This window comes from Desmodus rotundus, chromosome 2, assembly GCF_022682495.2.
Source record: "Desmodus rotundus isolate HL8 chromosome 2, HLdesRot8A.1, whole genome shotgun sequence".
In the NCBI taxonomy this organism is placed as follows: Eukaryota; Metazoa; Chordata; class Mammalia; order Chiroptera; family Phyllostomidae; genus Desmodus; species Desmodus rotundus.
In genome coordinates, this window is record NC_071388.1 from 180,470,967 (window position 1) to 180,484,771 (window position 13,805).

At 37.4% G+C, this 13,805-nt stretch overlaps 1 protein-coding gene across 4 annotated transcripts in view; it reads right to left on the bottom strand.

The window, feature by feature from the left end:
- The window catches only part of FTCDNL1 (formiminotransferase cyclodeaminase N-terminal like), a 72,622-nt gene that overhangs the window by 12,472 nt on the left and 46,345 nt on the right, over positions 1-13,805 (bottom strand). The window contains exon 6 of one of the 4 annotated variants that reach the window (XM_053918918.2): positions 3,995-7,133. The exons of the other annotated variants lie outside the window; for them this stretch is intronic. Coding sequence (XP_053774893.1) covers positions 7,081-7,133 — 53 coding nt within the window. The 3' untranslated portion in view covers positions 3,995-7,080. Of the gene's footprint in view, positions 1-3,994; positions 7,134-13,805 lie in introns of those variants that run through there. 4 annotated transcript variants of the gene reach the window in all.

Here is a 13,805-nt window from a genome sequence, read left to right on the forward strand (position 1 = left end):
CAACTGTATTTGAACAATAAAAAAATAATTAAAAAATATTTTAAAAAACAAAATAAAAAACATATCAGAGCACAAATAAATAAAATTGGGATACAAAGAAAAGGCTGAAAAAAAACCCCACAGTAGCTTATTTTTCTCTCACATAATAGGGAGAGGTCCTGGAAGGAATGTGGCTTTTTCCATATATTTATTCAGGGACCAGGTTCTTTCTAGCTTGTTGCTTAGCCCTCCCCAAGGATCTCTCTGCTTTGGCATGAGGCAGAGGCTGTATCTGTACTCTAGAGGAAGGGAAGGGAAAGAGAAGAACTCTTGGGAAACAGATTTTTTAAGTAGAAATTTTAACAGGGCATACTCTATGACCAGAAGAGAGTAAAATTAAAGAATGACCAAAATCATCTTAACAACTTGGAAATCTAAAAAATGCTCTCTTAAATAAGCCCTGAATATTAAAAAGAGAAATTAGGAACTCTTTAGATAATAAAAACCTGTGAGATACAGCAAGATCTTTGCAGAGGAAAATTTATTGCCTTAAATTATTTGTTTTTACAGGAAAAAGGCTAAAAATAAAAGAATTAAGTGGCCCTTATTTTAAAAAACTGGGAAAATAACCACAAAATGAACCTAAAGAAACTAGAAATTATAAAAATACTATGATGTAATTTCATCAAAAACAAATTTGAAAATCTAGAGGAAATAGATGATTTCCTAACTGAATATAAATCACCAAAATCAACCTAAAAAGAAGTGAAACTTGAATATGAAAAGAGGCATCATTCTGAAAAAGTTACCAGAGCAATATGGTTTCACCTTATCTTTGAACAATTATACTCGCAAACTTATTCAAATTATTCCAGACTATAGCAAAAAATGGAGAGTTGTGGAGTTTACTTGATAAAGAGACATAACCTTAATATAAAAACCTATTAACAAGAGTAATATAAGATTTTTTAACTATGTGTCAATTTCACTATGAATATACATAAAATTATAAATATTATATTAGCAAAAATAGAATCAATGTGCCAAAGGAGTAGTTAATATGACTGAGGGTGATATATTCAAGGAATGCAAAGTAGTTTAATAGTAGTAAATCTATCATATTAAAGGAAAATCATTAAAAATATTAATAAATGCCAAATGCTATTGGATATGACTAAGCAGTCATCTCCAATTATAACAACTCTAAGAATAATAGAAATAAAATAAACTTACAACACAGAGTATTTATTAAAAAAAAACAAGAGCACATATTACCCTAAATGGTAAAATACTGCAACCTTCTTAACCAAAATTAGAAACTTAACAGATATGCTCAGTGTCTTCGTTATTATTTAATACTGTCTCAGGGATTTTTGAAGAAAATAAAACAGCTGGCATAGACAATGGAAGATATTGTATAAAACTGTATTTTGTTGGTAATATTAATGCACAACCACGAAGCTTTTGAGAAATGCAAGTGAAAAAATAGCCTTTAGAATTAACAAAATTGGTAAGATGGCTGGATATAAGATAAATATCTAAATATCAATCTATTTTCTCCATTTAGGTACATAGAAATAAAAAATGTTATATTTACAGTAGCAATGATAAGATACTAAGAATAAATTTTCCAAGACAGACACAGGATATTAAGACAATGGCAAGATTTCAGATAAGGTCTGACTAGTGGAAGAACATTCTAGTCTCTTTGTTGATAAGACTTAACTTCATTAAAATGTCAATTATATAAACACATTCCATTCTAACTAGGATTTCAACAAGGCTTTGTTCAGGGGAAGTAGGAAAAGGGGTTAGATGATTTTATGTTAAAGTATTTTTGAAGGGCTTTGTAAAAAAGATTTTTAAGTTGTACATAGCATAAAAAACCTGAAAAACAAAAGACAAATGATGGATATAGAAAAACAGGTTTGCATCAGCTATAATATACAAAGAGATCTCACAATTTGATTTTTAAAAAACAAAAATCTAATAAGTGGACAAGGATATAAATAGGCAATTCTTAAATATAATTTTCAAATAAACATATTCTCTAAACTCATCCAAATTGCCAACCAACAGATTCACAAATAGGAACATGCAAATTAAAATAATAACCATGAGGAAGGGTGCGCCAGGGAGCATGGAGAGGGAGGAAGACAAGAGAGACCAGGACGGGGCCTGGCAGGAGTGAGTGGATGGAAAGTGAATAAATAAAATCTTTACAAAAATAGACTCGTGGTCAAGATGGAGGCATAGGTAAATACACCTCAACTCTGCACACAACTATAGCAAAAAATACAACTGGACTACAAAACAAATATCACCCAGAACTGTCAAAAAATCAACCTGTGTGGGAGTCCAACAACCAAGGATTTAAAGAAGCCACAAACGTCCAGATGGGAAGAAGGGGCAGAGACACTGAAAGGCACGGAGATGCATGGAGATGCAGAATGGTGCAGAGAGGTACGGAGACAGGAACTGGCGGTCCCACATCCACATGTGGTGGATGAAAAATGGGAGGAATACCTCAGGAATGAGGGAATACCAGCCCCGGTCCAGACCACTCAACCCAGGGTTCCAGCACCAGGAAGACAAGTCCCCATAACTTCTGGCTATAAAAACCAGTGGGGGTTAGAGCAGCAGAAGAAACGGAGGGAGTCTTGAGAGACTCCTCTTAAAGGGCCCCCAGCGGACTTAGGATTCACACAAACCACATCCTCTGCGACAACAGCTGGAAAGGCACCAGAAGCAAATGGGGAGAAAGTGAAGTGTGAGTGCCTAGAGATAGCTTCCTCCCGTGCAAAATTCCAGAGGCCAGGCCAGCATTGTCCCCTCTGTGAGCCCTCCCCCACAGAGAGCAACAGAGCTGGTGACATGGGTTGCCCTGCCCTGGTGATTGCCTAAGGCTCCACCCCATACAACTGAACAGGTGCGCTTTTCTACAATAGGGCACACTACTAAGACAGGGAGTCAAAGCAGCTCCACCTAATGCACAGAAACAAACACAGGGAGGCTGCCAAAACGAGGAGACAAAGAAATATGGCCCAAATGAAAGAACAGATCAAAACTCCAGAAAAAGAAGTAAGAGACAAAGAAATAGTCAACCTATCAGATGCAGTGTTCGAAACACTGGTAATCAGGATGCTCACAGAAATGACTGAGTATGGACACAGAATAAAGGGAGAAGTGAAGGCTATACAATGTGAAATAAAGAAAAATACACCAATAGTGAAGGGAAGGAAACCAGGACTCAAATCAACTATTTGGAACAAAAGAAAGAAATAAACATTCCTTTATTTGAATGAAGAAACAAGAACTCAAAAAAATGAGGAGAGGCTTGGGAACCTCTGGGGCAACTTTAAATGTTCCAATATCCGAATCATAGGGGAGACAAAAAAAAAAGGAGAAGAAGAAGAGAAAGAGCAAGAAATTGGGAGCTCATATGAAAAAACAATGAAAGAAAACTTCCCTAATCTGGTGAAGGAAACAAACATATAAGTCCAGGAAGCTCAGAGAGTCCCAAACAATTTGGACCCAAGAGGAACACACCAAGCAAGACACATCATAATTAAACTGCCCAAGATTAAACATAGAGAATCTTAAAGCAGCAAGAGAGTTACCTACAAAGGAGTTCCCACAAGACTATCAGCTCATTTCTCAAAAGAAACCTTGCAGGCAAGAAGGGGCTAGAAAGAAGTATTTGAAGTCATGAAAGGCAAGGACCTACATCCAAGAGTACTGTATCCAGCAAAGCTATCATTTAGAATGGAAGGGCAGATAAAGTGCTTCCCAGACAAGGTCAAGTTAAAGGAGTTCATCATCACCAAGCCTTTATTATATGAAATGTTACAATGTTCTTAGATGAAATATTTTTATCTAAGAAAAAGATCAAAACTGAACAGTAAAATGACAACAAACTCACAACCATCAACTGGACCTAAAAAAACAAAAACAAACTAAGCAAACAACTAGAACAGGAAGAGAATCACAGAAATGGAGATCACATGGAGGGTTATCAGCAGGGAAGGGGAGGGGGGAGAATGGGGGAAAGGTACAGGGAATGAGAAGCTTAATTGGTAGGCACAAAATAGACAGGGGGAGGTTAAGAACAGTTGTGGGAAATGGAGAAGCCAAATAACTTATATGTACGACCCTTGGACATGAATTAAGGGGGGGGAATGCTGGTAGGAGAGGGGGTTCAGGGCAGAGGTGGATAAAAGGGAGTAAAAAGAATGGGACAACTGTAATAGCATAATCAATAAAATATACTTTAGAATGTTTAAAAAACTAAAGAGAATTATAACACTTATTGACTGCAGGGGTGTGTGTAAAAGACACTGGCAAATATTGAGAGGTATGAATGTAATGTGTTTCAGTCCTTTTGGAAAGTTACATGGTAACTTCCATAAAAATTTAAACTATATAACATACTTCTTGACCCTGCAATCCCAACTTCTTGGAACCTATCCCATAGAAATAAAACTACCATCGGTAAATTAGGACACGTGTATAATGATGTCTATTGAAGCACCACTCACGGTAGAAAAATAGAAACAAAGTAGTTGAATAAATTATGGCCCATTCACAGTAGAAATATTAAGTAGCCATTAAAAATACATAACTAGTATATATCAATTAATTTGGAAGGGTTTCCATAAAATCCTGCTTTATTCTTGTACATGCATATATAGGTCTGTACATAATTGTATGAAAATGGTGAAAAAATGAAAGACGACATAGCATTTGTTAATATAGTTTATTAAAATGAGGAGAAAAGGGATGTGGGAGCCCAGCATCCCTTTTCTGGGAGAAAGAGAAAAAGAGAAAAATTATACATTTATGTAGAGTTTTACGCCTATATGTGGGTGTACAATTTTAAAAAATAGAATGTAAATGTCACCTATTAGATTGTGATTGAAAAACCATGCAACTGAATTAAGACCCAGGGGAAAGACAACATTATAAAGCACCACAATTCAGTCACTATGGTAACTTGCAAAGTATTTTTGCAGAGCTGTTCTCACAGCTCCCACACGTACAATCAAAACAAATATGCTAAACACTAAAATTTAAAGAGAATTGGTCATTTTATGTGTTGTATTAACACATTTAATAGTGCCACTGTACATAATATGAAATTTATGTTTAATCCATATAACATTATATGGTCAAGTCCATCTATTTTTGTTTACTTTGATGACTGTAATTTTCAAAGGACTAATCATATAAAGAAAAATTTTTGATGCTACAGTACAAAGTGAAGGGGGAGACTACAAGCAAATATAAGGTGTTCTTTTCAAACAAATATGTACACATATGTATGTATACATGTGAGTATATTTTATATACTATATGTGATACTATATTTGTATATACTGTCGATTTTTTAAAAATCACATCACTTATGTGAGTTAATTTCAATAGAAGATAATTATAGATAAAAATGTTTTCCATGATGAATTTTGCCTTTTTTCTTTATACAATTTTATGTGTAAAAACATACTTCATTATGAATTTTGTTGAGAAAGAAAAACTTATAAATAACTTAAAAATGGTTGAAGATGGAATTTTGGAAAGATAATTTTTCTATAATACTTGACGATCGTTACCAATTTTCACAAATCCTTGAAATATGAAGTCCCAAAGCAACTGTGCAAGAATGTCTCACAAAGTAATAGATCTTTTGGTAAATTTAGAAATAACTGATAGACTTTAAAAAACAATGAATATTACTTCTCATGAAAAGACTTACTTCTAGGCAACTAAATTTGCCATTCCCTTTGTCTGAAAGTCCCTGTCTCATTCTTCAAATTTTACCTCCTCTCTCAAGAAGTTTTCTTCCTCCATCAGAGAATTACTTTGCTCTTATGATCTACGTACCACTGGTGCTCTAATGGGTGGTCTGCATACTCTTTTCCCAACTTGGCTGTGAGCTCCTTGAGGGCAAAGACCAGGGCCTTCCTTTTTGTACCTCCAATGTTGACCACGTACATGCCTCCCCACAGCCATCTGTGTATTGCTTATTTCCCATTTCTGTGCTCTTGCTCATGTTCTCATTCTTTAATATTTTCACCCTTCTCAGTAATCTGTTTCCTACATAAATGATTATATTTCCCTCTGATAATTTCTTATCTCTACAATCCATTTATGCCCAGCATACACATTTATCTCCTTCTTGTACCCACGCATCACTTCAAATTGCTAACTCCTCCATGTGCGTGTATGTCGTATCCAAAGCAAAATCCTAAACAGAAACTATGGGGACTATTTTCTAAATTTTCAAATAGCCTAGTACTAAACGTAAGTAATTTAACCATCATTCTGGTTAAGTTAAGAAACATGCCTTTTCTCCTTCTCTGTGGAGCCTCATTGTATTCTCAAACATATTATTAAATTTTTAATTTTCTGATTTGTATTTAATAGATGGATTAGGGAACATACACATGAAGACAATGATTTCCAAATGCTTCTGGAATCACACAACGGCTAGAGACAGCCCTCGTTCCTAATTGCCACTGCGCACATGTGGAATTAACATCTCCAACTGCCTCCAAGTGTATCCATGTTCCCTTAGAAACATGATGAGACTGTTAGAAATGGAAATAATACATGACGCTGAAAAAAACAGCAAATTAGGCAAGACATGACTAAAGGCCTAATTCTTCTCTAGTCTTCCAGAGAAACCCTCTGAGAGCGTGTGGTGCGAACTGTCTGGGAATCAATGGGGAAGGGGAACATATACTTGAAAAGCAACTGACAGAAACATAAAACATGTACGAATGTTTATTGTCAATAGAAAAATAATAAAATCACCACGAACGAACTAGAGAACAGACGGGATGAGAGTGTTTCAGAGTTTAGTTGAGTGCGTTATTCGGCCATCTTGCCCTTGTGAGCCCTCACCACAAAATCTTGTCCATCCTTCAGAGCTAGGCATCATGTGATTACAATGACAATTAAAACTGTAAGCCAATTTTTTGATACAGACATTTTCATTTTAAAAATATAAAGTCCAGTATTTTAAAAATGCATAGAACCCATGAATGGAGGGTCTAAATGACCACTGGATTGATATTCCCTCCTAAACATGTGGCATTGACATCAAGAACTCACAAGCACTCCGACCAAGACCTGAAGCCAGCTGCAATGTGAATCTGGTAAAAGAAGCAGAGAAAATTCCCGTGTTGCATTAAATGTCAGTTTCTTTCCAGAGCTAGTGTTTTAACAGATACTCGTTATATGCGCACTGCACTTTGTTGTCATTTTTTTCTCTGCAAGGTTAGTTCAAAGTGTAGGACCAAAACCTTGCAGGAAGGAGTGACATAAAGAGTAAGATCTGCATCTCTAGTTATCCCACTTAGAGATCACTTTTCCACACCCTGCTGTTCAAAAAAATCAGTACCCTGGCTGATGTACCTTAGGTACAGAGAAATCTCTAAGTTTCATCATTGAAAATAACAGACATACTAAAAAATGTAAAATTCCAGCTGAATAAGAATGGGTATTAATCTTATTAATATTATCTATGTGAGTATGAACTGATAGAAAAGTTGGGAGCTGGCCAATTTTTAATATATATCCAAGCCTGCTTAAAGGAACTGGGTGGCTTTTATTAATAGTGGGCTAGCTATATTTGCAGAGAAGAACCAACATTCCCAATCAAGTACATAGATGTTAAAAAGGAGAGAGAAAGAGACAAGCATTGTGGCCAAAGCAAGTATTTTTCGTTTGAGGGGAGAAAGAAGCCATGGACCCAAAGGGTCCAACCTTACGTGGTAATAGCCACATTTCTACTTCCGTGTGGTGGACGATCTTGCTGCCTTCAGCAGCAAAGCCAGAGGAAACCAAGCAGGGGTTGGTAGCCATTTGCTATTCTGACTTTCCCAGTAGACAATTCAGCCTTTCTCACTCAGTTAAGAACATTGATATTTGTCACATTTTGAAGCTATTTTAATAATCTATTCACGTGATCATTTTCCCAGGTATTTTACCATCTTGAAGGCGGGACCTTGGGGTCAGACTGACCCGAGGTCACAGGCTGGCTCCACCATTCAAAGCTATGTGGGCCTGAGAAAGTCATATAACTTCAGCTGAGCATCAGATTCCTTATCAGAGAAAAGGTCATTCTAAAAATTTCAACCTGGACTGCTGCACAATGCCCAATCCAGTCCCTGCCATAAATGGGAGGTGATAAAATTGCTTTTTCCCAGATGACATTTATTAGAGAATAAGGGACCCTTGGACCTGAATACTCTTGTAAGGTGTCTCTTCCTTACTTGCTGTGTAAAACATGACTGCTGAACACAAGGTGGCTAGAGATGAGGACTTGCCTGGTTTATTCCAGCTGTCCTCCTGCCTTGATTTCTTCCCCTCCCAGCACTCTGTCCTTTCCCCCTATCATTGCTCAAAAGATATTTTATCAATGAGACCTTCTCTGGCCAATTTTTCAAAAAAGCAAACAGGTCCCACCCCACATCCTCCTTACTCTGCTTTATATTTCTATGTGGCACTGAGCATCACTGACAGTGTTACTACTTGTTTACTTGTAGGCTGCCACTAGGAAGCAAGCTCCCTGAGGGCAGGCACCTTGTCCCATTCGCTCCTCTGTCTCTTAGAACGCCACCCGACACAGTAGATCCTCAACCTATATAGTTATTGAGCAAATACTTTTCTGAGAGGAATAAGCTGCCTCCTGCCAGGTGATGATCTGGAAACATGGAAGACTGGCACCTCTCCCCAGTTCCCTGCTGGATCTCCTCCAAGGAGGAGAGCTCTGCTCACCGCCAGGCTGAAAACGACAACACGAAGTCTGAGGAATGCCTGTCCCTCTCATCTGTCAGCGGGCTGTCTACAAGACATTATCATTCACCCTTGTTTCACTTGTTTGGGTAAGTGCTTGCTCTCTTCATTCCACATCTTTAAGAAAAAGCACCATGTCCATATAGTTTTCTACTGCACAATCTTCTAGGTAATGATTTTGCTTTGTGGAAAACAAGCGGCCCTCTTCATTTGGCCTGGAAGACAATCTTTATGTTCTAGAAATGGCGCACATGTTGTGAGATAGCTTCAATTTCCTCCAGAGATTTATGTTTAAAAAAAAAGATACAATAGAACATGTAGAGGTGACTGTAATTTTAAAATTTCAAACATGATTAAAAATAAATTTTTGTTACTGCCATTTAAAAACATTGTGGATGTTTGTCACAGTGACAATAAAAACAATAAATACACCAGGATAATTCAGGAAAAGTAGAATTTTACCTAAATTATTTAAAACAGTTGTTCCAAATTGCTACCTTCCCATGTATCATATTAAATAATAAACTTAAAAATGTTGATAGCAATCAAAATATACTCATTCAATGGGCTTATCTTCAACTGAAATCTTTGGATTTAAATATATAAACTGTGCACCTGAAACCTATACAATTTTATTAACCAATGTCACCTCAATAAATCCAATAAAATATATATAATAAATTAATATAACATAATATATAAACTGTATTTATAACACTCCCAAACTGTATACTACTTAAAATTGACTTCACTGAATTACAATTAAGAGTCTATTGACCTTCTGAGTGTTGAGTGCACTTGTTTTAACTTTAAACAATCAACTCCAGGCCAGTCATTTCTGTTAGTCAATGTCCAGATTGTAATGGATAATTGAAGATTTCGGATCACATACTCATAGACTGATTAATCATGATTGACACAGTCCATGCTGCTAAAGTCTGAATCAATGGAAAATTTACTCATATCACAAAATTTGTTCATGCAGCAGTTTTCTTAAGTATTGTCCTTAAAAAAAAGTCAGCTTACACCAAAATGCCTTTTCTGGCTCAGAAAACGAGCAGTAAATATTTCATAGCCTTTTAAATGTCTAATCCTTTGCAAAGTAAACTGTATTAAATTGCAAGAGTTTTGCTTTAAGCCCTCGTTGACAAACTACACTGTGGGATCTAAGTGTTGGCAGTAACTCTCTCTCTTTTAGCTTCTCAAAAACCCGACCACTAAATATTCCAGACAAAAAGGAAAATATAGCTGAGTCCTACATTTTATTTTATTAAATATCAGAATCATAACTACAACCATAGCAACAGAGCATTATCGATATGTAGTATATATTAATCATAAGCTACAACAATCATTTCTAATGAGGAATATAATATTGAATAGTTACAAAAGGCATACTTTCAATTCCATTTTCAATCTATGCTCATTAGTAAAAGCAAAGGCTAAATCTTATTTAAGTGGAAATGAACCACAATATGCAAAATCAATGAATCAATAATACTGTAGGGGAAATTCCACAAGATAAGCATATATTTACTCTAAGAGTAAGTATAAAGCTGCATATTTCACTGTATAAGTAAGAATACCTGAAATTTCATGCTTTTGAGTACTTTAATTCTTTTTTTATTTACAAAAAAGCCACACATCCAAATGCTATTTTAAAATCAAAGAAATCTGTTCTGAATCTCATTTTACTATTTAATAGAGCAGCTGAAAAATGACTTAAAGACGTGGCCATATGGTGTGAAAATCCAGAATCAAGGAAAGAATGAGATACTGTAAACATGTGAGAAGCAATAAAAGGAGGCAACTCTGAGCTCAGTTAATGAAAGCTGATGGAGACTGTCTTTTATTGATGACATTTAAGGACACTGACTCACTGGTGTTTTCCAAAACATGAATTCTGCATTTTAAGTGTTTGAGAGATTCAGCTAAGTCTCCTTCCCTCAGCCTGAGATTGTTTGTACAGAAAGACTCCACAGAATAAATTACTGAACTTTCCAGCACAGCTCAATTAACTGAATGAAGCAGGGAGAAAAAAGCTCCAATCTGGTGGCCACAGAACAGAACTTGGCTTCATTTTTTCTTGAAGAGTTTACAAGTGGATTGTGGGGCATTTAACAGACAGCCTAGGGTTCTGGCCAAGAAGGAGGCATAGGTAGATAAGCTTCGCCTCTTTGAACAACCAAAAGAAGGAAACAACCAATTTAAAAACAAAAAACCACCAAAACTGCCAGAAAATTGAACTGTAAGGAAGTCTGACAACCTAGGAGTTAAAGAAGAAACATTCAACCAGGCTGGTAGGAGGGGCAGAGATGGGCAGCCGGGGTGGAGAGGACGCGTGGCAAGGCAGAGGCTGGCAGATGTGGCAGTCCCACATTTGTGTGCGGATAAACTGGGAGGAACCACTGGGGAGCGAGACAGACCATGCAACCCAGGTTTCCAGCCTGGGCAAAATAAAGCCTCAGAACCTCTGTCTGTAAGACCTGTAGGGGTTGTGGTGGTGGGAGAAATTGCCAGTCTCTTGAAAGCAGGGTGAGAGTTCAGTAAGTGGCACTGTTCCCTCTCTGACCCCTCCCCTACATACAGCCCCACACCTCAGAGAAGTGGGTTGCCTGCCCTAGTGAATACCTAAGGCTCCACCCCTTATAGTGTAAAAGGTATGCTGAGACAAAGAAATATGGTCCAAATGAAAGAACAGATCAAAACTCAAAAAAAAAGAACTAAGCAACAAGGAGATAGACAACCTATCAGATGCAGAGTTCAAAACACACCAGTGTTTTGTAATCAGGATACTCAAAGAAATGATTTAGTACAGACTCAAAATAAAGGGAGAAGTGAAGGCTATACAGAGTGAAATAAAGAAAAATATACAGGGAACCAACAGCGAAAGAAAGGAAACCAGGACTCAAATCAATAATTTGGAACTAAAGGAAGAAATAAGCATTCCTTTATTTGAATGAAGAAAAAAATTCAAGAAAATGAGGAGGGGCTTAGGAACCTTTGGGACAAGTTGAAACATTCCAACACCCAAATCATAGGAGTGCCATAAGGAGAAGAGGAAGAGCAAGAAATTGAAAACTTATTTGAAAAAATAATGAAAGAAACTTTCCCAATCTGGTGAAGGAAATAAGACATACAAGTCTAGGAAGCTCAGAGAATCCCAAACAAGTTGGACCCAAAGAGGAACACACCAAGACACATCATAATTAAACTGCCCAAGATTAAACATAAAGAGAGAATCTGAAAAGTCGCAAGAGAGTTACCTACAAAGGAGTTCCCACAAGACTATCAGTTGATTTCTCAAAAGAAGCCATACAGGCAAGAAGGGGCTGGAAAGAACTATTCAAAATCATGGAAAGCAAAGACCTACATCCAAGAGTACTCTATCCAGCAAAGCTATCATTCAGAATGAAAGAGAAGATAAAGTGCTTCCCAAACAAGGTCAAGTTAAAGGAGTTCATCATCACCAACCCCTCATTATATGAAATGTTAAAGGGACTTATCTAAGCAAAAGAAGATCAAAACTATGAACAGTAAAATGACAACAAACTCACAACTATCAACAACTGAACCTAAAAAAAACAAAAACAAAAACTAACTAAGCAAACAACTAGAACAGGAAAAGAATCACAGAAATGGAGATTACATGGAGTGTTATCAGTGGGGAGGAGGAGGGAGGAGAACAGGGGAAAACATACAGGGAATAAGAAGCATAAATGGTAGGCACAAAATGCACAGGGGGAGGTTAAGAACAGTATAGAAATTGGAGAAGCCAAAGAACTTACATGTGCGATGCATGGACATGAACTAAGGTGGGGGGGCGGGGAATGTTGGAGAGAATAGAGGTACAGGGTAGAGGGGAATAAAGGGGAGAAAAAGGAATGAGACAATTGTAATAGCATAATCAATAAAATATACTTAAAAAAAACCAGACAGCCTAAATTTGAGAATAACGGCATCAGGACAAGGTGTGAGGCACTCAGACTCATACTTTGCCCTCTGCTGACACTGCCTTGGGAAGGTAAGAGTCGGGTGTTTGCACTCTGGAGTCACTTTATTACCCATCTTATGAAGAATTTTGGTGTCTCCACCCCATTCCCCAGCCTCACACATCAGGTGAGCCAAATTTTCTGTTCCCTAGTTCCTTCTTTCGAATGTACTTTCTCATGTAACTTAATGCCATGCAACAAAACTTCAAGTCGCTGAGAAGTGATTAAACTGTCTTCTACCTAGAGAGTTGTCTAGTCGTGACCCAATGCTGCGCTCTGAGATCAGTTATTTGTACATTAATTAGTTCAACAAAGATTTTCTGATGCCAGGCATTGGAATTACCAAGGTGAGTAAAACAGCCTCTGTTCTCAAAGAGCTCACAGTCCAGTGGGGAAAACAGCCTGGAGAACTAAATTTATAATAAATTAGTTAAAAACTTCACTCAAGGTATGTAGAGTTTTCACAAGGGACTTCCAAATTGGGAAAGTACCGCAGGTTCCACTGAGCTACGGTTTACCCATGTCCACGTAGCAGTTTTAGACTTAACTTCTTAGGAAACATCTGGATGCTTTAAGGGCATCTGAGACACTTCCCTCACTTCCTTGACAGTGAAGTGTGATGCTTCCCACCCATCTTCTCCCCTTCATTGCAGCGTGTGGCTAGTGGGGAGAGAGAGTGAGCAGAAGTGGACGGCTCTGAGGCTGACTTGCAGAACAAAGGACTTGGGCTCTCTGCTCCTTGGCTCTCCCAAACCACTTGGTGACAAGACAACAATAAAGGAGGACAAATGCTAACAATCCTAGAGTTTGCTTACACATTAACAACTGACTGTTGCCCTCAACCATACATGATCCCACAGTTAAATAAAGTCAGTAGCTGTGGAAGTTGGGAAACCCACAGCTTAAAGGCTTGGAAGCCCCACACTGTACCAATGGCATTTTCTTACAAATAGATGACATCCTCACCAGTAGCAAGCACCGAAAACACAACGAGTGACTGCAAGATAGGAGGGGTGGGCATGGGAGAGAGGAAAG